The sequence below is a fragment of the Kogia breviceps genome, chromosome 4, assembly GCF_026419965.1.
Source record: "Kogia breviceps isolate mKogBre1 chromosome 4, mKogBre1 haplotype 1, whole genome shotgun sequence".
Lineage (NCBI taxonomy): Eukaryota > Metazoa > Chordata > Mammalia > Artiodactyla > Physeteridae > Kogia > Kogia breviceps.
In genome coordinates this window covers 164,098,735-164,124,789 of record NC_081313.1, presented here as the reverse complement: position 1 = coordinate 164,124,789, position 26,055 = coordinate 164,098,735, and the positions used below count along the sequence as shown (strand labels likewise).

The following is a 26,055-nucleotide window of genomic DNA, read 5'->3' as shown; positions in this document are numbered from 1 at the left end:
CGGCCTCACAGGCTTGTTGTGAGGTTGACTGAGGCAACACAAAGTCTTTTGAGCTCCTTGGAGAAAAATTCACCATGTAAGTGCAAAGTATCACCGTTATATCAGGAAACTGAGACTCCCGCCAGCTTAAACCAGTCACCAGGAGAGGTGGGGTATCAAAGAAAAGTAGCCAAAGCTATGCAAGTCTCAATCCAGGCAAATGATGTTTCCTCATTCAGCACTCATCTTTCACTGGAGGTGTCAGTGGCCACAGATGGGTGTCTCGTTTGGCCCCCAGTCGATGGGTGTCTCGTTTGGCCCCCAGTCTTGTTGGAATGGCTTGCACAGCATTTTCATAAATTTTGAGTTGCTTGCCAACATTTAAACATTGGGAGAGCATGTGTACCAATCTGGACCTCTGGCTTCTACTGAAGAAGTGGAAAATTTGGCAAAACTAGGCTTGCATTTCTACATGGCAACATTCAGCCAGTGGTGGGCTGTGTCTGCCCTCCACAGATAGGGCCTTTAGTTTCCAGATCATTCCCACTCCTTACCATATTACACCCTATTTAATGCACTTATTTATACTGGGCTTCCCTCACCCACATAGGGCTGTTTGAGTTTACACCTTCTTCTATAGATTTTGCCCTCCCTCCCCTTCCCATAGTCAACAAAGATACTGAATGCATGGTGCCCTCATTATCCAAATCTAGGTTAAGCCCCCCAGCAGAGGAGAGGCCTGTTTGCCAGCTCCTGCCAGGGGAGTACTTGGTTTCTCCCGCACCCTCCTCTGGCCAGTAATTCCACCTGAAAACCCCACAGTTTTCTTACTTAGAGATGTCCAAGCAGTAATCCAACTAAATTAGATTATAAGCATCTAAAGGTTTTCCTAATAAATAAAAATATAGATACAGCTAGGAGAAGGTGAGATTTAATTAATGAGTGCTATTTAACTGAACAAACTATGCCATACATGGAGGATTAAAAGATAAAAAAGGATAGGAGGGAAAATCAAATTTTAATGAGTTGCCATCTTCATTTGATTTAACTAAATGTCTTCCATTGTTGGAAATATTAACAGTTATGAGGGAGTCATTTGTGTGTATCCACACAGTTTGATACCTGACTGCTTCCTTTTATGTAATTACATTGTGTTACAAATGAATTTAAACTACCATTTGAAGTACAGGGCTTCTATTCTTAACATTGATCTCCTTGGGAAGCTATGAGCAAGGCATGGTGTAGAAAAATAAGCCAAAAATATTGGTAGAAACACCAGGAGGGTGTCCCAAGTTAGAAAACGGCGAAGTCTCATGCAGTCAAAAAGGCAGTAGAGGTCTAGAGTTCCTCAGGCTGTCAACCGCCCCTCTGCAAATCACTTCTCATCCCTGCTGCCCCAGGGGCTCACACGGAAGATGGGAGGGGGCGTGTACTACAGCCAGCTCACAGTAGGCACTTCATAAATGTTTCGTGAGGAATGAATGAATGTAGTTGCCATTGCCCAGCTAGAACCAGAGAGAGGAAGTCTGGACCCCAGACGTGGCATGCAATGAAACAGATGTGGCTCTCTTGTTTATTACACCCACGTTCCTGCAGTTGGCAGTCAGATCCACCCTGGGCCCTTTCTACCTCCCTCCCTGCTTTACACTTGCTCCTTGGGTTCTCCCTTCTTAAAGGAACAGAATCCAGGTGTTCCAAAGAGCTCCTCCTGCAAGAGTGAAATCAGAGGAGGGGCCCAGACACCTGGCTTAACACATGAGGTCTAGTACCCCAGCCTCTCTTTCTGGACTTTTGGGCTCCTTCCCATGCATTGTTGTATCCTATCCCTACTGCTTTCTGAACTGCTTACTCCATGAAGACACAGTGGGGGAACTACAGTAAAGGCACAAAGAAGTGCTGGTCGTGATTACTAAGCCAACATTTATGGAACATCAAGCACTGTGTTAAGTGCTTCACCTATAAGTGAAGTCCTCACAACAGTAGGGCATGGGTATTATTAATTCCCGATTTACAGATGGGAAAAACCAAAGCTTACTGAAGATACAGAAATTGCCAAAGGTCACCCAACAGGCAATGGATTTGAAGCCAGGCCTGTTTCATTCACACATTTAATCTTTTTGCTACACATTTCCTTACACCAGCCCCTCCCTGCGAACGCATGGTAAGTACAGTAGTCGCTAGCTATGAGCACTGACAATGAGTGTTCCTAGTTAGCAGAGAGGGAAGATGTTACAATCTATAGACAGGATGTGGTAGTTATGGAGAGTTTGGAGTGGGTATTGATGTATTTCAAGCTGTTTAATTCTGGGTAGACCGTTTTCGGTGCGAGGCTTTCCTACGATATGAAAACATTTCCTGTATCAGTCCCCAGAGAGCAGGTCTGTAAGTGAACAGATACAGATCTTTCTTGGCTCCATTAAATGGAGATACAAAGTTAAATCAGTTCATATTCAAAGTGTGGTGAGAAGCTGATAGCAACTTGCTTCAGGGACCCAACTCGACTTGCTGGCGCTCCTGGATTAATAGGAAGAAGCCAGTTTCTCTCAACATCTTCAATCTCCCTCCCTGTTCACGGGTGGGTGGGGGGGGGCGTTGCTATCACCAGCAACATCTGGGCTTCCTGAGCTCACAAACACCTAACGTAGAGAAACAATCTCACTGCCTCCTGCCAGGACGCTCTCTTGCAGAGCCAAGCCACCACGTTTGAGTTTCGCGTCATTAGACAGTGTGTCTCTTGGATGGAGTAGTGTGACCAGTGAGTGACAGCTTGCTAACATGTTGGAATCAAATCAGGTACAAATGTTTCCTCTGTGTTCGTCATGTGGCTATTTTACAATCTTTGGGGGCCCCGACCCCCCGACATTGTTTCGAGATGAGACACAGCTGCCTGGCAAGCCCTCTTGAAGTTAAAGCATAATTTACAAAATAAAGAAATGCAATTCACACTTACCAGAGCCCATCACTCTGTCTACAGCTTTAGACGGATGATGCTTCTGGGACAGGTTCTAACCAACTTCATTGCTAATTTGACCAGGTGCTGCTGCGGCTGAACTTGGAATTCGTGGCCCAGGAGCCTCAGCAATTTTTTTTTTTTTTTTTTTTTTTTTTACTGCGCTTTTTTTTTACCATCTTTATTGCAGTATAATTGCTTTACAATGGTGTGTTAGTTTCTGCTGTATAACAAAGTGAGTCAGCTATACATATACATATATCCCCACATCCCCTCCCTCTTGCGTCTCCCTCTCACCCTCCCTATGCCACCCCTCTAGGTGGTCACAGAGCACAGAAGTGATCTCCCTGTGCTATGCGGCTGCTTCCCACTAGCTATATCTATTTTACGTTTGGTAGTGTATATATGTCCATGCCGCTCTCTCACTTCGTCCCAGCTTACCCTTCCCCCTCCCCGTATCCTCAAGTCCATGCTCTAGTAGGTCTGTGTCTTTAATTCCTCCTGGACAACAATTAAGTGGGGCTTTCTGTCTCTAGAGTGCTGGTTACCCCTTCCTTTCTCTGGCAGGATGTAGTCTTTGTGATGTATAGTTTGGGCCGCTGGGTGATGCTGGGTGCCATGCACGATTAGAGCAAGCAGCCTCAAAGAGCTGTGCCAGAAACTGCTGGAAACCTAGAGTCTAGGGGACGTGGAAGCAGTTCCCTCTCCTTTCCTCCTGGGAAAGGCATGAGTATCAGGAAGGCGGGAAGCCACAGGGACTCTTTGATTGGCAGTTGAGCTGGCTGCAAATGGAAGCAACCTTAAGAGTCGGCTGTGTAGACGGTAGGGGTGCCAAGGTTAAGCTGGGATTCAGAGCCTGGCTGTGTTTGGAGAATTTGTGAGCATCCCGCACTGTCCCTGGGTCTACAGAAGGTGTCTGAGGATGAAGGCAGGTGAGGAAACAGAAAGGATCCTGTGGTCTGTTCTACAGCCCAGCCCTGGGACAAAACCTTGAAGTATGGGAGGGGGGCTATAGGCAAAAAATGAGGGGCTGTTTTCTCAAAGGAACATGTTACCAGCTGATAAAGTTTCCCAGCGTGGGAGAGTGTGGCATTTTCTCCCTCTGTGTGTAAACACAGCAGGGCTTCAGCAGAGTGGGTGCTGAGGGTCCTGGGTGGCACACCCCTGGCGTGGACCCGGGCGGCAGGGGAAGTACCCTAGGGTTCCCCTTAACTGCATTTTGTAGGCAGCCTCACCGAGGGGACTGAGCTAGAAGAATCTGAATGGGCTAAAGATGAACACGTGAGACACCTTTGGAAACTTCTAGGAATGTTTGGGGAAAGGGTGGGGAGGAGGCATTGCAGTTGGGATGAACCATAAAATGGAAGAAGTGATGTAAAGCATTCCTTACTGGTGGGGCAGACTTGTAGGGCTTGGGGCAGTGTGGGATCTGTCAGCCTTGGAATGGAACTCATGGAGGGCTAGACTGTGACCCTGTTCTGTTTCATGCATGTTTCATTTTGACTATTACTACCCCAGCTCACTTGGAAAAGTATACAGATCCTCCTGAATTAATCTTCCCACTTGATACTTGTTCACTAAGAGGAGCCGGCCACATCTTCAACCGTTTGGGCCCAGAAAGAGGGTAACGTCGCCACGGACCACAGAACAAGGGCATTTATGGAGAATCCCAGGGTGAAAGCAATGGGAAAAGACTGAACAGGCTCCTGAAGGATCTTAATCATCAAAAAAACACTGACTGGGTAGCTTTTAATTACTTTGCAGATGTTGAATCCTATCACCGAGGACCAAGCAGGCCTCCCCCGTACTGATTACAATGAAAACATGCTTTTAAAAACAAACACTCTACTTAAAACCAGGGATACTTTTCTAATTAGAGGAAAGATTAACTAAATGCATTTTCTCTTGTAATTTAATCCGTTCTAATTATCCCGAGAATGTTTATGATGAAATACTCAACTTTCTCCTAGCTGCTTTTTGGTGAGGTTTCTTTCTTTATTACTCATGAAGGGAAAGGCTGAGAGATCGTCAGTGGTATGAAGGTCTCTGCGGGCCTGGTTATAATGATACATAGAAATGCACGATGGCAAGGATGGAGGAGGAGAGCAATAACCCCTGACTTCCACTGGCGGGTTTTCAAAATGATGGTACCCTATCTTCCAAAAGCAATAAAGGCAAGCCTTTGAAAAACAGCGTGTGAAATAGAATGCTGTGAAAGAAGTGGGTTAGTGTAAGAGTGAACCCCATGAGGCAGGTAACTTGGGAGAAAATGCAAAATCCGTTTCTTCCATGAACATCTGGGATACCCGGTATGACTCCTGATAACCCAGGAGATGAGCCAAGGAATTGCAAAGAATCCCTAGATATGACCCCTGGGTTATGCTCCAAGGAGTCAAGCAATTGCAGCCTGGGAGGAATGCGGGTAATTGTGAAGTTTACTGGGCTGAATAGGGACAGGCAATCAGCGAGTCTTGACTCTCCAAAAACCATGTGTGCTACTCAACTGAGTCAAAGTTGAGGCTCCTAGGTCATTCTTAGATGCACAGAGCCAGGCAGATAGAATCTTAGAACCCAGAGTCATGAGGAATGAGAAGGAGTAAGGCAAGGCGAGACCAGGACAAGGTGTTCTAAGACACACTGACCTGACAACATCCTCAAACGTAAGATATACCAGATTTCTTCTTAAAGGAGAACAGATTCCTACCAAAGGCCTCCAGAATATGTCTGTGGTCCCTACACGGAGAAACACTGGCTTAAAGAACTGAAGTTTTATTCTCTTCAAATAATAACAGAATTCCAAAGTAATATTTCAAGGGAAAAGTGTTTTTTTCCTTTTGAAGTATACTTATGGTAAAAAGGAAACCCAGAATTAAAAATAAATTCTCAGAGAACTCTTGGCTACCCCTGGATATGTCCAAGAGGTCTAGTCTGGGGAACTTTGGTTGAAAGCAGCAAACCCCAATTTCACAATTGTATTAATATTAAACTATATTAACCTAAGGATATTCAGATGTTTGGTTTTATGTACAACTGGGCTGTTTGGTAAAATAAGCAGGTTCAATTCCAGGTAAGAGAGGCAGTTTCTCTGTTAGAACCAGATGCCAGCAAGTTACAGAACAAACCTTTGTTTGGGAAATGGAGAGTGGGTAGGTGTTCTTTTTGACATGCTGCTAACTGCTTGATGGATTGAAGGCAGATGTGTGACAGGGAGACTGAAGGTAGCAGAAATGTCTTAAAGAGAAGTTGATTTTGATAATCCTCCCCTGTGCTCTGTCTTACGTTGGTAGTAGATAATGATGGTGATAATGGGGGATGATGATGATGATATTCCTCACATTTATTTGGCTTTTACTTTATAATGGGCACTGGGCCAACTACTTTACATATAACCCAATGAGGTAGGCCGTATTCGGTATTCTCATTTTACAGATAAACTGAGGCACACAGAGGTTAAGAAATCTGCTCGGATTTGATCTCAGGTAGACTGACACGAAAGACTGTGTCTTAATCCCTTCATTATCATGCTTGCATTGCTCAAATCCAAGTGACGTGGATGTAGTCAGATGGACCTCTACTTTAACACCATCTCTTTTTTAATTAGGAAACACAAATATATCCAAAGAAGGCACAATCACCAACAGGCACTTGAAAAGGTGTTCAACATAGCTAATTATTAGAGAAATGCAAATCAAAACTACAATGAGGTATCACCTCACACCAGTCGGAACGACCATCATTAAAAAGTCTACAAGTAAGGGGGCTTCCCTGGTGGCGCAGTGGTTGAGAGTCCGCCTGCCGATGCAGGGGACATGGGTTCGTGCCCCGGTCTGGGAAGATCCCACATGCCTCAGAGTGGCTAGGCCCGTGAGCCATGGCCGCTGAGCTTGCACGTCCGGAGCCTGTGCTCCGCAACGGGAGAGGTCACAATAGTGAGAGGCCTGTGTACCGCAAAGAAAAAAAAAAAAGTCTACAAGTAAGAAATGCTGGAGAGGGTGTGGAGAAAAGGGAACCCTCCTACACTGCTGGTGGGAATGTAAATTGGTGCAGCCACTATGGAAAATAGTATGGAGATTCCTCAAAAAACTAAAAATAGAGTTGCCATATGAGCTAGCAATCCCACTCCTGGGCATATATCCGGACAAAACTATAATTTGAAAAGATGCATGCATCTCTATGTTCATAGCACACTATTTACAATAGCCAAGACATGGAAACAACCTAAATGTCCATCAACAGCTGAATGGATAAAGATGTGGTGTATACACAACACACACACACACACACACACACACACACACACACACAATGGAATATGACTCAGCCATAAAAAAGAATGAAATAATGCCATTTGCAGCAACATGGATGGACCTAGAGATCATCATACTAAGCGAAGTAAGTCAGAAAGAGAAAGACAAATATCATATGATATCACTTATATGTGGAATCTAAAATATGACACAAACGAACCTATCTATGAAACAAATAGAATCACGGACATAGAGAACAGACTTGTGGTTGCCAAGGGGGAGGGGGTTGGGGAAGGGATGGAGTGGGAGGTTGAGGTTAGCAGACTTCAGCTAATTTATACAGGATGGATAAACAACAAGGTCCTACTGCACAGCACAGAGAACTATATTCAATATCCTATGATAAACCATAATGGAAAAGAATATTTAAAAAAGGAATGTATATATATGTATAACTGAATCACTTTTGCTGTACAGCAGAAATTAACACAACATTCTAAATCAACAAAAAATTAAAAGAAAGAAACACAAATATAAATGGACAAAAAGAAACACAAATATAAACCACTGAAGGAAGTTTTTCAATGCACAGAAGCATTCTCTAGGTAAATCAGATATAAACTGGAGCTGAGATGAGCAGATAATCAGACTAACAAAATTTGCAACGCATGATCGGCAAAACCAACACTCTGCTGTATCCATCCCTGTGATGTAAAGTGTATCGGTATCTTATGGGAATCTACCTGGAGACCCTCCCTGACCTTATAGAAGACAGAAAGATTTGATTGTCCTGGAGTGGACCATTCCATTCGGTGCATATAAATTTGCATCAAAAGTAATAAATTACTGGAGATGGACAGGTCCTTCGAGATCATCTCATCCAAGTGTGTTCTAAATCTAGTCAATCACATATTGCATTCATGACATTTGCAATATCTGCACTGTTATTTACTTAATATTTTTCTTCAAATTTACTTAGGCCTAATATCACTACCTGCTTTTGCCACATCGCTAAGCATTAATGCCCATATGATCATGAGTTTAACAAGCTAGTTATGGTTTTTCCCAATACTTCTTTTTAAAAGCCCCATATAACCAGTCAATAAAATACATTTGCACACTAACAAAAACATCTCATGTTCGTGGACCACACTCTAGAAAGCAGTGTTGTGGTTCAGCCCCCTCAGTGGCCTTGGGAAGAAACTAAGGTCAGAAAGGTTGGGTGACTTCTCAAGGGCACCCAGAATTCGCGGCCCAGTCAAGCCTAGAACACAGAGCTCCTGTCCTCTGTCAATTTATTCTTCATGACACCACAATGAATCCGATAGCAAGTGATGAGAAAATGCCCATCATGAACACCTTATGGAGTTCATTGCTCCGGGGCCCTCTTTGCATTCCCCTTTCCTTTAATATAAAGTCTTGAGTGCATATTGTAGAATCCAAGACTCATAGTCTTGGAAGAAATGTTGATTCTTTGTAAAAGCTCAAGCGACCAAGTACTCACTATACATACACTCAGGGAGTGCAGCCCATTTTACAACAGCTCTTATTCTTTGATGTTTTCCTTTCTTTTGAGTCTGGAATCTTCCTCATGCTAACTCTCACCCATGGGTTTCTGTTCTAAGAGTTCCAAACTGTTTTTTAGTTCTTTGCTCTTGTGAAGGCGGTGATACCTCGTATCAAGCTATCTACTTGTTGGATCTGACCTTGTCCCTGTGGGCCACGTGCTAGTACATCAAGGGGACCCTCTGAAACATGAAGGTGATGGTAGAAGGAATGCTTCAACTCACTGTCTCCCCACAGAACTATAACTGCAAGACTTCTTCCCCTCTTTGCTTTTTTGATGAGACCTCCTTTTCTGCTGGGCCATATGTTACTAAATCACATAGAAAGTCATACCAAAAAAATGTCTCCATTTAAACTAGAGGATGGTTGAGCCATAAAGCCGGGGGAGCTTTGCGTCTATCTAGCCTACCTTCCCCTGAAAGGCCATTTTCAACGTCTAGGCTAAGAAAGTAAACACTTTCAGCTACGAGAGTCTCACTACCTGTGAGGCAGTTATTTTGCCTTTCATTATATTCTACTTTTTGCATGGAGTTGAAAACGGGTTCCTATAACTTCTACCTCCAGGGCCTTGTTCTGAGTTTGCGTAGGAAACCTGGGCAGACTGCCCGACCCAGACGTGAAGAGAACTTCTGGGCATGTGGTGATTCCTGATCTTCAATGAAAAGGCTCACATTTTGGCCAACGTGTAGGGGAAAAAAAAGCAGCAGTGGAACATGTTCTGCTCTCTGCTGTCCATAATCTTAAACAGTGAAGAGCTACCACTTTAGGTTTTCACTTCAAAAAGTATGGAGATCCTAGGATAGGTTCCAATAAGAGCTCCCGGAGGAATAGGTTAATGAACCAATCAGAGAATTAGCTGCTTCCAAAGACCCACTGGGAAGGATGGCTCCACAGTGGCTAATTTTATCTCAACTTGATATCTCATTGTAGAGTCATGAAAGCTCAAATGTTGAAGGATAATAGCTACAAGAAAAAAATAAGTTTCCATAACTTAAATGAAGCTGGAATAAGATGCAGAAGCAGCTGTACTCAGTCTGAAGTTGGTTCATTTAGACAGTCGTTTTCTTCCTGACCTGTTCCCTGTAGCTCCCAAGCTCTCTCCCTCTTGGACTGTGACCCTGTCTACTCCTGATGACAATCACTTAATCAGCACATCAGATTGTCGCACAGCTGGTTTTACCTTGGGTAAAGATTCATTTTCCTTATTAACATCACAAGAACCTAGTTCTTTCCCCAACCAATTAAAGAGGAAAAATAGAAGGGTCCCAGTGCGATAGAGGGAAAAGAAAACTGTTCTGACTTGTGGTACAGGGGCAGGTTACTCAGTCAGTCCCACACGATCCTGGGAATCCAGTCCTCATGATTCCGAAATGCAGCTGCAGGTCAGGACCCCACAGAAAAAGTAAACAGGCTGGAATAGCCATTATAGACATTGCTCACTACCCAGATATCAAAGAGTTCACCTAGGGTCGGAGCCTAGTTTTGGTGGATTTGCTGTGTGTGTGTGTTAGCTTGTGTTATTTAGAGTGGATATCTGGACAGCTGACGATAATAGCAACAACTCTCCTTGCTTTCCTCCTTGTAATCTCCAGGAATAAGAACTTTGGTCTCTCCCTGTATTTTGTCCGACTATTCTGCTTGCAGAACATGTTAACATTTACTCTGTTTCTTTATAAGAGATGTTTATCTGAGTTTACTCTAGTTCACAGAGATTTCTGAGTTATTCTATGGTTCCTTTATGCCCTGGTGTTATAGACTTTGAATAGACTGCTGAGGTTAAATCCACAGTATCAATAAGGGGTGGTGGGAGGGATGGCAGGTGATAGGAACAACAACTCATTTTAGGATTATGTTTAAAGAATGAAACTAGTCTAACCACATAGTGTGCCTTCTAATTTATTTCTATGAGTAAACTGCAGCCTATTCAAATAATGCTAATATATTCCAAAGAGATACACGCATTGTGGTTGATTTGGATTCAGTGTCTATTTCTCCTCTCCGCAATTCTGGAGATTTTTGCCATACTCTGTATTTGACTTGTTAGAAAGAGGTAATAAAAGATCATTGCTTGGTAGAATCCAACCTGTTGGCAAGTTAGCTCTACCAGTTAACATTGAAATGTTATACCTTATATTTAAATCTTTAGCAATATGTATTAAATATCCAAATATGAAAGAATAATTTGGTTGAAAAATTCCAGAAATGCATTTGACCAAGCATGGATAGATCCTGGTGATTCTACTTGATTTGAGTTTTGGAAGGCTGTGCTTTTATCCTCGTCCCTTTCCCCCCTGCATCTGTCTTCTTGCTTCCTCGGATAAAATAAACGTGATACACAAGGACTGATGTGAAATGCTTAGCTGACTATTTGCAATGACCCTAAGAAAACCGTCGCACCGTGACCTTTTGAAAATAGACCACAGACAAACCAAGCACCCACTGCTTTGCCCTACCCTGAACCTCCCAATGCATTTTTTTTTTTTTTTTTTTGCAGACTAGGTGCCATTTCATTCTTATTTATTTTCTATTTTCAAAATATAGCATTTGAGGCTCTGCTTGAAAGGGACCGAAGAGCCTCTCTTTCTTTTCTGACTGTCAGTATCCCTGAGGAGGAGGACTGATTCTGGGCTTGTAAATTGCGGCATTCACTTAGAGTGAATGGACAGGAGAGTCTGCTCAAAATAAAAGATTAAAACTCCATGAAACAGCTCAGGGGGCAGAGGTTGAAAAGCAAAAGGCGCAATTACATGTGTACGAACACCTCTAGATTTTGAATAGCATATCTCACCAACCAAGGAATGCTTGGCTTTTTTTGAGCAAAGCCCAATGAATTTAAATCTGTGAGGAGATGGCACTGATACTACTAATAAAACCACAGAGCCCTAATTTTCTCACAAGGACAGACTTTGGTGATAAAGATCTTTATGACATATGTAGTTCGAGCTCATGAAGTCATGAGATCATAATTCTGAAGGAGAGACTTTCCTGGGACGTCACTAGCTTCATTTGGGGGAGCTTTACTTGGCATATAAATCTGCACCTTCTCTGTTTCTCAAGAGCTCAAGGAGCTGTGAAACTTGAACTAGACACTTCAAGTAGCAAAAACACCTTTCTCTAATTCATCTCACCCAAAGGGCTGGCTAGAAAGAATCATCTCCTGTGTTCTCCTGCTGGCCACATCCTCACCATCTTCTATGAGACTCAAGTTACCATCTTCCCATTTCATCTTCAAAGGCCCCAGAGACATTTCCACGCACCAGTTGTTCTCTCTCCACTCTCTCTCTGTGACATTTGGACCCTCCCCTTTCTCTTGGCCCCCAACGGCCTTCAAGTCACAAATGGTATCCTTTCTCTAAAGTGAATGTTGACCCTCTTCTCTTTTCTCCTCCCTCTCTGCCGACACTTGCGCAACTCTCCAATTCAGGGGTTGGCCAGTTATTTCCTGTATTTTTTGCACCAGACAACAAATGGCTTGGTGGACCATGTTGCAATTACTTAAGAACAAGGTGCAGTGCAGAAGCTGATGATACATCTGCACATGGGTGTGGCTGTCCTCTACTAACACTTTGTTTAAGGGACACTGAAATTGGAATTTCATATGATTGTCATGTGTCAGGAAATATTTTTTCTTTCAACCCTTAAAAAAATGTAACGATTCTTAGCTCGTAAGCCACAGAGCAACAGGCAGCAGGCCAGATTTGGTCCGCACCCCCACCTACAGTTCTCCAACCTCTGCTCTGATCCATCAGGGCTGCCCTCCTGTGAGCTCTTCCCAGAGTAGAGATGAGTTGTAGGTAGGAGAGAGTCAGCAGGAATCCCTGTGGGATGCTAAACCCTCGGCAGATGCGGGAAAGGGAGAGCAAAGGGGAGGCTGAGGCTGGGTTGTGTGAACTGAGAGAAAGGAGGATTTTTCTACCTAAAGGTTACTGGTTGGCAAGAGCTCTTTTGGGGAGGGAGACTGGGGGCAATGGAGGTATGAGGGTGGGGAGAGTCTGTATTTAGATCACACCGAGCATGCAAAAGTATATCAAGAGGAGCACCCCTGAAGAGTGGGAGCTATTAATAAGGATTTTAAACTGTCTCAGTATTGGGCTGTGCACTTCCTTCCCTTGAAAGCCTTCTGAATTATCCCCCAGACTCTGCAGGGAACTGAAGATGAAAGCGGCTGCAAGGGGGAGGGGGATCTGAAGCATCATTGAACGATTGCAAAAACAATTCACTGCCAACAGACTGTCCCGGCAGGGTCCCAGTGCTATGGTCGTGGCCTGGATAGGCACGCTGCCCCTCGGATGCCCAATTAGATAGAATTGGGGGAAACCTAATGCAGAGAGCACTTTACCTCTGCTTGACCACCCAAATGAACAGCATGGGAAACTGAGTCTGAGCTCATGAGTCAGCCCTGGAGAAGCTCCTAACCCTGCCTCTCACTCCAGGTGCCTGGGGTCTTGGGGCTAGGACAGCGGGGAGGGCCCCCAACTCAATGGCTAGAATCAAAGGTAAGTTCAAGGGGCCATGTTAGTAGTTTTTGGATCGAGACTTTTCTGAGTGTTCCCATGCAAGCAAGTGGCCTCAGCCAGCTTGGGATGAAACCAACCCCAAACCATGACAAAAAACAAAACCAAAACCGAAGAAACTTGAGAAGTATTACTTCTTAAAGAAAATGACCCTTTAAGAAATATTCTCAGTCGTCAAGCTTTATATATACAGAGAGGCGACTGAGTGCGAATGAAATGGGGCCAGAGGAGGAGACATTTATTGATGGTGGTGGTGATGCAGAGGGTCAGGAGCCCAAGGACAAAGCCTTGTCTTGGGACAACAAGTGGATGCTCAAACCTATTAGAGGGGTACCTGGTTGCCCAGGAAACCTGGGAGTCCGACCCTGCATCCAACCTGGTCTAAAAGAAGTGAGTCCAATTGTTGCCAGCAAGCAGGGATCCGGCTGGGAGGGTTTTCAAAAAGGGGAGACTTGAAGACCACAGTCATCTGGGGTGCTTGAAACCTCCAGGCCCTGACAATTTCCCATGCGTGTGCATTTCCCTTCTCCACGATTAGTAATTTGGATGGATTTGTCTTATCTGATCTGGTCCCTTTCCTCCCAATCTGGAATTCTGGAAAGAAGGGAAAGCCTTTTCCAATCAGGACCTTGCTTTTTCCCTTCCCTCTGCCCTGGGAGATTTGGAGAGGCAGCAGGAAATGCTGGAGAGCACTCGTGTCCCTGAAGGAACAGCCAGTTGCAACGCACGACCATCACTATAGATCTACGATTTATGAAAATAAAGCAATATGTGCCTGTTTCGGTGCCTGCCGTTTGCCTACCAATGGTGCAGTGTTCACCATTCCAGCCCTCTCGGCATTCACATTTGCCATCTTTACAGGTCCCGTGCTCAATGCAGCGGGGGTGGCACACGCGCTGGTCACAAGCTGCGCCTGTCCAGCCCTCTTCACAGCGGCAGGCTCCCCCGATGCAGACGCCGTGAGTGCCACAGTCTACTGAGCACACTTCTGGAAGAAAAACAATGATTACAGCTCAACACCACAGCCGGTGAAACCCTCCGCTGGAGGCCAGACCACACACATGGCCCGGGTCCCCGGAGCTGGCCCAAGGCCCAGAGGTATGTCATCTTGGGCGGCCTGTCTCTCCACTGGCTGGGTATTCATCCACTGTGAGGTAGTTTCTAGAGCAGCGTTCTCACAGCGGGGACCCCGGACTGGCTGCATCGCCATCGCTGGGGAACTGTGTGGAAATGCAACTTCTTATGCCCTGCCTGGTCCTCTTGACTTAGAAACGTGGGGAGTGGGACTTAGAAATCTGTTTTATCAAGTCCTCCAAGTGTTCCTGATGTACACTGAAGTGTGAGAAACACTGCTCTAGGGCTTGAGACCAACCCAGGAAGAGGTCAGACACTGTTGCTCAACCAGTTTGGCAAAGCTACCCGGGAGGTGCCCACCTGAAAAGATACCTGTGGAGCCTGACTCCCCAGCCAGCTGGGATTCTTTTCCCTGCTGAGAGCCTGAACTGACCAGAGGCCAGTCAGAGACCCTGAGGCTCCAACCTCACGATGACTGCAGGCCCAGCTGTCACCCAGGTCGGCCCCTTGGTGGCAATCATGGCCGCTCTAATTGGGCTGCATTTACACAGCCTCTTTCTCAAAGGAGCTCAAAGTCTTTTGTGGTTGGGGAGGAGACATACAGACAGATATGCACCCTCTGGCATTCCAGACCTCTCACTCAGGACAAGCACGTGCCAGACATTCATCCTTACAACAGACTACTGAGGGAGGCATGGCTCAGCATGGGAGGGGAAACCAGACCAGGAGGGTTAGCGACTCACTCCAAGTCACACAGCATGTCGGTAGCACCTCTGGGCCTTGGATCTAGGGCGCCCCCTTCCCCCATCCTCCACAGAGCCTGGCCTGGACCACCAACATCAGAGTTGAAGGCAGAGGCGAGTAGGCTGAGAAGATACCCAAAATAGCCCATTTTAACTGACTCTTCCTTTTTTTTTTTTTTTTTTTTTCCCCTTGTGGAATGAAATATTCATTTCTTTCCCATTGTAGCAAAGCTTCGCATAGATTCCCTTCCCGATTGCCATGGTAATCTGACAGAAGGGGGTGGAAGGATGATGGCTTGCTTGCATAGGCGCTTGACAGTGTGAACGGAACCGTTCTTGGAAAGGTGGAGACTGGCTTGAACTGTTGAACCATTCCATTTTAAGGTCACTCGGGAGGTAAGACACGTACTCTTCATTTTAGGAAAATAAAGGGTACAGTGCAACTTCATTATTTTCCCGTCACGGGAGGATTGCAGAGCTTTAGAACATGTTCACCTGGCACCCCGAGGGAGCGTCTTTTCTCTTTTATAGGACTTTCCATGCAGTTTGTCTGGGACTGCATTGTTCTGTTTTGTTTTCTGGTACCTTTAGGGAGTGTACGTAAGAAAGCTATAATGCAAATGGAAGCATCCCTCCCGGGCCCCTCATCCATCGGCAGTGATGAAACCAACGAGGCACAAGAACCAAGTGGTATTTGTTTGTTTGTTCTTTTCTCAAGGATCAAACACTTCATGACTGAGGATACAGTATGAGAGGTTCTATGCAACGGACCAAAGTCCCTCCATCCCGAGTGGAAAGAGCAGATTCCCATCTGTTTGGGCTTTTGGAAGGAACACAGGGCATGAGTGTTGGGGAAAGTGAGGAGAAAACCTCTTGGCTTACCGACGGAGCAGTCGGGACCCATCCAGTTGGGATCACAGCTGCAGAGGCCCGTATCGGGGAGGTAAGTGCCATGTCCACTGCACTGGTCTGGGCACTGGACCCTCGCCAGCTCACAGTTGAGGCCACCCCAGCCAGGGCTGCAAAGGCATTCTCCATTTACACAGACCCCATGGCTGGAGCACGTAGGATCCAAGCAATCAACTGAATAAAAAAAACAAAGAGGAAAAGTATCGATCACTCATGGGGGATGGGCCGTGAAACACCAGTTTACAGCTGAACGGACCAGTGGTTCACCAATTCCTACCCGCCTGCAAGCAAATGGAACAGCCCAGGTAGTACGTGGCCCCTTGAAGAATACCCATAAAGAATTAAAGACTTTTTATTTGTTAAAACACCAAATCTCAAACTTGAAGAGAATGTAAAGGAAAAAGGGGGATTTCTCAAGCAGAATTAGGAGGAACCAAATATAGAGATGTATCATCCAACCTTGAGAACCTTGTACTTAGAAGCGTTAGTATCTTATTAAACCACATCAGGGCTTCTGAGACTGGACCACGAATGCTGGTGATGTCTCTATGTGTAATACCAAACCCAATCATCCCTCACTTTTGGAGAGAAAAGTAGAGAGGCTAAGTCTAACTTCACTAATACTTGACTTCAGAAGGTACCAAAAGACGAAAAAGAAAACCAGTTGACACTCATGCATGAGTCACTTTCCTAATTAAGTTTCACTTAGGCTAAGTCTAAAATTAGTTTTCATTCTCTGAGCACACATCTACTGGAAGAAGTTAGTAAATGTGCAGGGTAGAAGAGGTGAACTTGGGTGTGGAAGTGATCCCAAAGGGGTAACCTTCCCACACATAGTCTTAGTAAGATGGATGCGTGGGTCTCTGGCTGTGGCACTGACCTCCCCGCAGACCGTTAATCGGGGGAATTAACGGTCAGATTCCAGTCATTGTTTTTCTTGACAGTTTCATGGTCTGATTGCTTGGCCATCTTAGTAATCAGAGTGGCTGTACATCCAGTCGTGACTTGAAGTTTATTACTCTGGAATCCACTCAAAGGGAGGAGAAGCATTGAGCTGCAAAGGCCAGTTCTCAGGACAGGACTCTCTGTATGAGAATGTGACCCCAAACTTTGGACATCCATCCAGCCTAAGGATGGATAAACAGGGCTTTTTAGAGGAAGACCAGCTTCCTTAGGTATTCCTAGAAAATGATGCAGTGGCATCTGAACAGAGGGCACTGCACACCGCGGGGTTTGAGTGGTGAACAGTGGTCTTGCGTGAGGCTCAGGTGGTGTCTTGTGGATTAGAGCAGTGGTGTGGGGGGGGTCTTGTCATCTTATTTTACTAAGACATAAACTTCGCTCATTTTAACAGCTTGGAAATCAGGTCTGTTGGCCTAGATTAAAGCCTTTGCTTCTGCCATCACCTGGGGGCACAGCTTGAGGCAGAAATAAGAATTTTCAGCATTAAGAGATGTCTTTTCAGGATCCCATTTGGACCTTCTCAGGAAGAAGTTATTTATGGAAATCAGTTCAAAACTATTTGAGCCATGGGGAAGCAAAAGCTGCCATTGTTTTTTGTTTTGTTTTTTTCTTTTTAATCAGGAATACTCTCAGAAAGGTCCATTTCAGTGACTTATTATTAGTTGGAGACATTTATGATGATGTCATTTTCTCTGGCTACAGTCACTTTAATGTTGAACTCATTGTCTTGGGGACTATTACTCCTGATGACATGAACCCTTTCTGGTATTTTTCAAATTTGCTCCATTCAGGAGGGTGGAGCACATCTGGATGTAAATGAACTGAAAGATTCAAACACATGGAAGACATTCACAAAGAGGCTGTGCAACGCCTTTAACATCTCATGTCTCTCACAGTCAAGGGAATACAGTAGGTGCTCAATACATAATTGCTGTGAGGATAAATGGCAGACTTTGCCATAAGCATCTGTTGTTAATGAGACAAATTTCCAGTGTGAAGGACTGACAAGAAAGAGGAAAGGGTGCTGACAACATCTTGCCTTGGGGAAGAATGCCGTGCAATTTGGAATCTGCAAAACATGAACTCATTCATTCAGAATCAATCTTGTCCATATTCTTCTCATAAAAGAAAATCCCAAAGTTCTAGTTTTTTACTCTGTCCCCATTTCAAACATAGCAAAATCAAAATCTACACAAAAATACCTCATGTGCTACGTGCCTCAAAAATCACTCTCCATCTATAATTAGCCACTTAAAATGTTTGGTGAGGTGCCAATAGCTAGGAGCTCTCAAAAAACAGAAAAAAACTATCATATGATCTTTTTCTAAAAGGATGAAATAAAAAGTAATATACCAAAAAAAAAAAGGAAGAAAATGACACTTTTCTTCCAGATAAATTAGCTTTTGCTTCTCTATCCTGAATTACAGTATGAAGGAAGGAGGAAAATCCACTGAGATTTATTTAGCCCTGGAGTGGAATGTCATCAAAAGAACCATTTGTTGTATCTAGAAATATGAGATAACCCTTTCTCAGGTCAGTGAAACCAGTAAATATGCCCTTTGTGCTATATAATTATAGTAGCCGATGGAATAACTAAATTCAGACTTTAAGGGGAGTAGTTTCACTATGAATTTTAAATTTGGTTCCAGTTTCATATGATGGTCTCGTGGCCACCTCCTCAGAGCGTTCGGCAGGCAGGAGGGAGGATGGCATTTTACAAAGCTTTATAAATAGAAACAGTGTTATACTTAAAAGGGGGACAGTGGCCTTTACCGGCTAAGTACCATGTGCCTTACACCACCAGCCCTCTGGCAGCTGAAATCATTAGAACTCATTTAGTCTTGGGCCCTCTGTAGGTTTGATAAAAAAGGGTTGTGAATGCAATTTTTGTCCCTAAGGGTAAAAAAGGAGGTCAAGGAGTTTTACAAACAATATGTACTATAAACCCCTGAAGAACCATGAATTACATTTATGAAGTTAAATGTCACTGAAAAATGACTCAGCCATGAAACTGATATGAAAACATGGCTGACTTAAACTAATATGTCAATTCTTCTCTCGTCTCACCTTCCCACTCCCCCAGACATCATCGAGTGAAACCTCACGAATCTGTCCTTTCATTTTCTTGTGCAAATTTGCTAATAGTACAACAATGTTTATGCAGCAAAAATGGAGGATGACAGCTATTGATTTCGTTGCCATGGCCATTTCAGGTAAACCGTTTGAACGTTATGACTATGATGAATATCAGAAAGAAAAAAGCTAAATGGAAGAAAAAGGGCTGATCCAGGCTTTCTGGTTCCATTTCCTATTTTGAAAACAGCATATGCATCATCTCGGTTCATTCTTTTGGGGTAGCAGAAATCAATAGAGGCGATTTCATCCTTTCATAATGATCCACGTGGCTTCCTTGTTTTGTTGGATGCTTAATTCATTCTGAACATTTAAATGAGACCAGTTGGGAGAGTGAGAAAGTTGAGAGAGTACTTGAAATCCCACTCACACAGATAAGCACAATCTTGACTGGACAGAAAAAATTCTAAGATGGGCAACACCATTGCTCTCTCACTATCCTCTTGCCAGATGAGGTATATGCGAAAGGTCGTGTTAACCTTGCTTGTCATATCGTTGGCCTCTCCCATGTCTACAGCCAATGCAGCTTTGCCTCCTGCAGTCCATTTATCTTTAAAAACTTTAACCTTTCAAACAGGGTTATTAAATCAGCACTTCCTCCATCCAAGCTCCCAATTTGGTTTTATGATGCAGACGGAGGGAGGGAGGCTACCTTTTATTATAGAGGAAAAATAAAGAGACAGTGGAGCAAGTGAGGATCTGGGGGTGGGGTCATACTTCTAGGCCCCATTAAGGGCACTAGCAGGGATGTATTGGAAAATCTTAGAAGAATAATGTCACAGAAGCTGAGTCTTTGTGGAAATAGTTCTAAAAACTATGAAATGGGAGAAGTCACAAGGGGAGCTTTTGTGTGGGTATCTAAGGGAAAGCCACTGTCATTACTTTGCGGTGAGGGCTGTGATGACTGAGCCAATTCAAAGGGTGGGGGGCAGGCGATAGATGGAGAGAACCTAGGTTTTTTACCTTCCTACTAACTGTGGTTGATTCTTTATAAGGGGAAAAGCAATAGATGGGCAACTAAAACCATACTCTGGAAGGGCAAATACAGAGGGGGAAGGCTGACAGGCAGCTTGGCCGAGTTCCAGTGCCTTACAGGTCCCAACACCTTGCTACCAAATGACTTCCAGAAGCACTAACCAGAGCAACTAGGACTAGTTAGAGCTGGCTTCCGAACACCTCCGGAGAGGTGCTCATTCCCTGTATTCCTGTACTACCTCCCCCCAACCCCCCACCGCACCCCCCCGCCACCACCGCCAGCTTCCAATCAGGCTTGGTTTGCCCACGTGTGCTAGCGACCACTTCAAAGCACGCTAGAGTGAGCTCTTCCGGACTCATCAAATCCCAGCCCTCTAGCCGCACACCCACTCTACTCTAAGTCTCTGTGATTGTAGGTAACCAGGATCATGTGCCCTACACGGTGTCTCTAAATGACACAGGTACCCATAGTCTTTCAAGCCTGTCTTCTACTGATATTAATTTTTGCAGAAATATTTACACAGACATATATGGGTCTGAGATGACCAGGAAGAGCTTTAAGAAAAAAAAAAAAAGAAAAGAAAACAGCTTTGGGGAAGGGAGGAGGATTAAGGATTCTTGTTTCTTTTTTTCTGGATATCATAATTCCCAATTCAGAGGACTTTAAATAAAGCAGAAAAAAAGAGGAAGATGGGGAAGGGGAAGGAAGAAAAAGGAAAAGAAAGAGCAGGAAGGGGAGGAGAAGCAAGAGGGAGACAGAAGACAGAAAAACAAAGGAGAAAAAGGAAAGGAGCTAATTAACATAAAGAAGGGGAAAACAAAACATGTCTTCCAGAGTCAGCCGGCAAGACTTCTCTCATAAGTTCTACAGCTTAAGAAGTCCATCGAAGCCGAGGGGTCTGAAGTGCAAAATGTTGAAACTTCCTTTGCAAAACACGGAGCCAGGACCGGGCTCACTAGCAAAGGTCCAGGCCTGCAAATGCCTCCCGCCCCCATGGCTGCCCACCCCACCCCGTGGCGCTTACCTTCTTCGCAGTGCTTGCCTTTGAAGCCGGCAGAGCAGACACAGTTGCCATCGATGCAGGAGCCGTGGCCCCCGCAGGAAGGATCGATGCACTGATTCAAGGGCACATCGCACTCCGCGCCTTTCCAGCCGCTGTAGCACTGGCATGTCCCTTTAGAGTACTGTCCATTCCCGCTGCACAGGACGGGGCAGGCGGCTGCAAAGAGCAAAGACAGAGCACCAGGTCACAACAGAGGATGGGGCTGGGGACAGCGCCTGAAGGGCTGTGTCTGTCTAAGGAGGCTGAGCCTGCCGGGCATCTCGGCTTTGCCTGCAGGGCTCTTGGCTGGGGACTTGGGCCATGGAGGTGCAGAGCCATCTTCAGAGAAACAATAACCACCACAACAAAAGTGCTACTAATAACAACTAATAAGAACCTACTGTAGAGCACAGGGAACTCTCCTCAATACTCTGTAATGACCTGTATGGGAAAAGAATCTAAAAAAGAGTGGATATAGGCATATGTATAACTGATTCACTTTGCTGTAGAGCAGAAGCTAACACAACATTGGAAATCAACTCTACTCCAATAAAAATTAATTTAAAAAATGCTACTAATAACAGCAGTTACCACCAACTGAATGCCTATCCTATGCTGGGCACGGCATAGGATCCTTCACGCGCAATTTATTGCTGAATCGTCGTGATCACCCAACGAGGTGGGAGGCTAGAATCACGCTCCCATTTTATAGCTGAGGCTCAGATTGGTGAAATTACTTTGCTGGAAATCACAAAGGTCACGAGTACGGGGGCCCCACTGGAAACCAGGTTGCCTTGACTTTAAGCTGTGCCTTTAGCTAAGCTGCATGGACATGCGTGTTGCTGCTGTCGGTAATGGGGATCAGAACCCATTTTGCTGAATATTTTACCCTCAGATTAGTCAACTCCTGCTCCTGATAAGTTTCTGTTCATCAAAAAGGAAGGGGATGGGCCACTGTTGAGGCACAATCTCTCTATGCTTTACTTTCCTTATCTAGACCACAGACAAATAATTGTGCCTACCCCAAAGCATAACATGTGTGATAAAGTATAAAGAGGAAATATGCCTGACCTTAAAAAAAAAAAAAAAAAAGAAAGAAAAGGAAGGGCAGAGCAGGTTGAAGCCATGAAATCTCTAGCAGTTCATGTCAGCAGGGACCCTCCTGCCTCTCTTGATATAGGAAGAAGGCTGACAATCTGGGGATGGTCTGGTACGAATTACCAACAGTTCTTACCAGTTTGGCCTCAACCATGCCAATACTGCCCATTTGGAGGTCATCAAGAGTGAGATTTTAGTGGTCACCTTCAGACTTTGGACTTTTCACTTCAGGATCAGTTTGTAAAGAACCAGAATTTCCAACCTGCCTTCCACCATGAGCCTAAAATGAGGGCATAGGGCTTCCCTGGTGGCGCAGTGGTTGAGAGTCCGCCTGCCGATGCAGGGGACACGGGTTCGTGCCCCGGTCCGGGAAGATCCCACATGCGGCGGAGCGGCTGGGCCCGTGAGCCATGGCCGCTGGGCTTTCGCGTCTGGAGCCTGTGCTCCGCAACGGGAGAGGCCACAACAGTGAGAGGCCCACGTACTGCAAAAAAAAAAAACCCCAAAACAAAAAATAAAATGAGGGCATGGCTCCAGGCTATGGAACTGGCTGGCATTCAGGGACCTTCAGAAATGACCGACAGGGGTGTTTTAACAATTCCTGGTTTACCTGTGATTTGGAATGCACAGGCTCCAAGAATTCTACAGGTACATGTGTGCCTGCAACTGGAATGGTCTCCCCATCCCCTGACGCGATTACATACCTAATTAGATCGTTCCTTCGTAAAGGCCCCACCCACCTTACCGTTCCCCTTTTGTTGTCGTGTTCTATTTAGATTTTGTAGTAATTAATTCTCCTTCTGTATCGAATTTCCCAAAGATACAGTAAGCTACTCAAGGACAAGACTGTTTATCACTGTTGATTTCCTTCCAGTGTTGCATTCATCAATGTTGGCTTGATTGAGTAAATGTGTCTGTTACATTCCTGACATTCAGGGACTTCCAAGTGGTGGGTGTGTGGGCAAGCACAAAATGGCCATTTATGAAAGGTGTGGAAAGAACAATTTCTAGAGTGGACCTCATGTTGTACATACAATGCCTTTTTCTTGTGAAGTGTGTGTTGATTGTAATTGACCGTAATTGTAAACTGACATGAAACAAAAACAACTCAACAGTTGACATATGATTGAGGGGCTATCCCCACCCCCACATTCTATTTTAGAATAACTGTAAAAACAACCATGTCCAGTAGAATTCTTATCCTCATGAATCTACTAGAGAAGAAGAATGAGATCAAAAGAGAAAATATCAAAGCTACATGTTAAATTTAGATGAACTCTTTCTAAATGTCGGGAGCATGCCTTCTATTTCCAAGAGACTCGAGCAGAGAGATCTGTAGAGTTGTGACCCATGCTGATTGTCTGAGAGAGGGTAGAGGAAAGAGTTTCGAACCAGGGTGCCCAAGATTCAGATTAGAGACCGTGCAAATATGAACAAGCATGAGGAATGATGGACTTTCTCAAAGTATTGAGACGGCTTCCAGGACAAAGTAAATCGGTTCCATGTCAGTGCCCCGTAAGACTCATGCTAAGCTTTAGGTCAGGGAGGGCAAACGAGTGCACATGAGCTACTATCCTCCCTTCCTGCACCTCTGCAGGGGCAGAGCATGGCATCTTGTCCTCCTGAGCCTAGGAAGAGCCTAAAAACCTTCAGTGTAGCACCCTGGCTGGGACCTGGGAGCAGGTGGAGTTGGCAAGAGAAAACTCACATGCCATTTCTGATCTAGGTAACACTTGTGGGATATCTCCTGGTGGGAAGACTAGAATCAGCATCATTTCTTACTGCACTTCTTCCCTTGCACACTCAAACAGGAAAACAGTAAGAAGCGTGGCTGCCCATGCCTAGTGATAAGAGCTTCCAAGGGCTGACATGAGGGTTATATATTGAACTTGTCCTGGATGGCAGAGAAAGTTACACCAAATCACCACCACTGGGCTCCCATTGCACTTTCCTTCCACCCAAAAGGTGGAAGAGGGTAGAACGTAAGGAGGAAACAATTAGTCTTTATTAATTGATAAAATACAGTTAGGATTATTTTCTTTATTCGTATGGTAACTGTTTTTCTTCTGCAAAAACTCCAAGTGGTGAAAAAAAATTGGATTGTCTAGAAGGTAAGAATGGATTTTATTTAAAACCAGGTGCCTGGGAAATCAAATTTAAAATATGACCTACTTAAATTACTCAGGGGAAAAAAAAAGTAGAGAATAGTCAGGTCAGGGAGTTCTCCACATTCTAAATGCAGCCTTCCTTCAATGTGTTTGCTGCATGCTCACCAGGAGGGTGGTAGAAAATGAAAAACACTGTGATGTTCTCCAGAAAGCAGGGCACTTGACAGGTTCCGCTGATGCCACATAAAAAAAGCAGAAGGCAGGTTAGAGAAGAATGATGCTCTCTAGTAACCCATTTACCATGGGACAGAGGGCAGGTGTCAGATGAGCGCCTTCCAGTGGTCACTGGGCTGACCTGCACGGAGAACTCCTTCCCTCAGGGTAACTGACTCATCCTCAGACACAACTCAACCCAGAGCATCACAGTATGTAAGGCTCAGCCTGGTCCTCATCTGAGAGGCTGAGGGTGAGGTGGGGACCTCCTGCATTAATAACTTTTCTTATAGTTTTACTATCACTAAATTTACAAGATTTTTTTTTTTTTTTTTTTTGCAGTACGCGGGCCTCTCACTGTCTTGGCCTCTCCCGTTGCGGAGCACAGGCTCCGGACGCGCGGGCTCAGCGGCCATGGCTCACGGGCCCAGCCGCTCCGCGGCATGTGGGATCTTCCCGGACCGGGGCACGAACCCGTGTCCCCTGCATCGGCAGGCGGACTCTCAACCACTGCGCCACCAGGGAAGCCCAAAGACTTTTTTTTTTATGACAGGTTATAGGACAAACAATTCTGACTGCGCCTGCTTGGAAGTGATATGGAACAGAGGTGGAAAGAATAAGGGTTTTGATGCCAGAAAGATCTGGCTTCAAATCCTGACCCAACACTTACCAGCCTTGGGATTTTGACAAGATCACTGTACTTCTCTGAGACCCACCTTCCCCATCAAAAAATTCTCTCTCATAGTTGATGGGAACGTTAAGTGTGCTAAAATGCCAGAGGACTCAAAACAGTAGCTGACACCTGGTTTGTAATTAACGGATGTTCCCTTATGAAATTCCAAACTGAATCTCCAGACTGACTTAAAGGGTTAATAAAATTAAGAATGCAGTAGGTCTCAAAGGCACACACACCACCACCACCACCACCAGAAAAGCATCATCTTTTTCTTCCCCTAGTCTTCTCTGGCTGTGGGTGGGAGATGGTTCTGGAATCACATGTGGAAAGTTTTATGTCCCTGTCTCTCTCCCCTGTTCCTAAGGCTTTCCAGGAGCACAGCATTGTACATTCAACTTTCTATTTAAAATTAATTAAAATGTTTGCACAAAGTGACTATTCCTGTTTTACTAAATCTAGTAAATGGAAGCTCTGAGACTTGCACAGAAGAAAAATACACCACTGTCACTAAGGACTGACAAGTTAACAGGCTGATGACAAAAAGAAGTGACACAATTTAGATTCACCTAAATGGTGTAAAGCTCATTTTAATGATCAAGCTGGAGCTTTTTTTTTTTCTCCCCCCAAAGTTCTCTGTAAGGGATGAAATGAATTATCAGTGTTATTTACTCAGTGGGAAGTAACAGGACAAGCCACCCGTGTCTGCTGCTTTAAGTTAAATGGGTCCCATCTACTTGGAGCTTCCAGTACAGAGACTACCTGGAGAGAAGGTAGAGGGGATTGAGGAGGCCCAGCCAGCCAGACAGACTGAGGGAAAAATGCCTGCAACTTGACAAGTCATTTGTGGGCTGGGCTAGATATGCA

General features: G+C 44.8%; 1 protein-coding gene across 13 annotated transcripts in view; it reads right to left on the bottom strand.

The window, feature by feature from the left end:
* The window catches only part of TENM2 (teneurin transmembrane protein 2), a 3,844,234-nt gene that overhangs the window by 156,486 nt on the left and 3,661,693 nt on the right, over positions 1-26,055 (bottom strand). For 12 of the 13 annotated variants that reach the window (XM_059063069.2, XM_067032278.1, XM_067032279.1 and 9 more), the window contains 3 exons: positions 21,079-21,273; positions 15,956-16,156; positions 14,032-14,244 (listed from right to left, as the gene is read on the bottom strand). In XM_059063069.2, coding sequence (XP_058919052.1) covers positions 14,032-14,244; positions 15,956-16,156; positions 21,079-21,273 — 609 coding nt within the window. The remainder of the gene's footprint in view (positions 1-14,031; positions 14,245-15,955; positions 16,157-21,078; positions 21,274-26,055) is intronic. The other variant, XM_067032280.1, reaches the window with a different exon arrangement.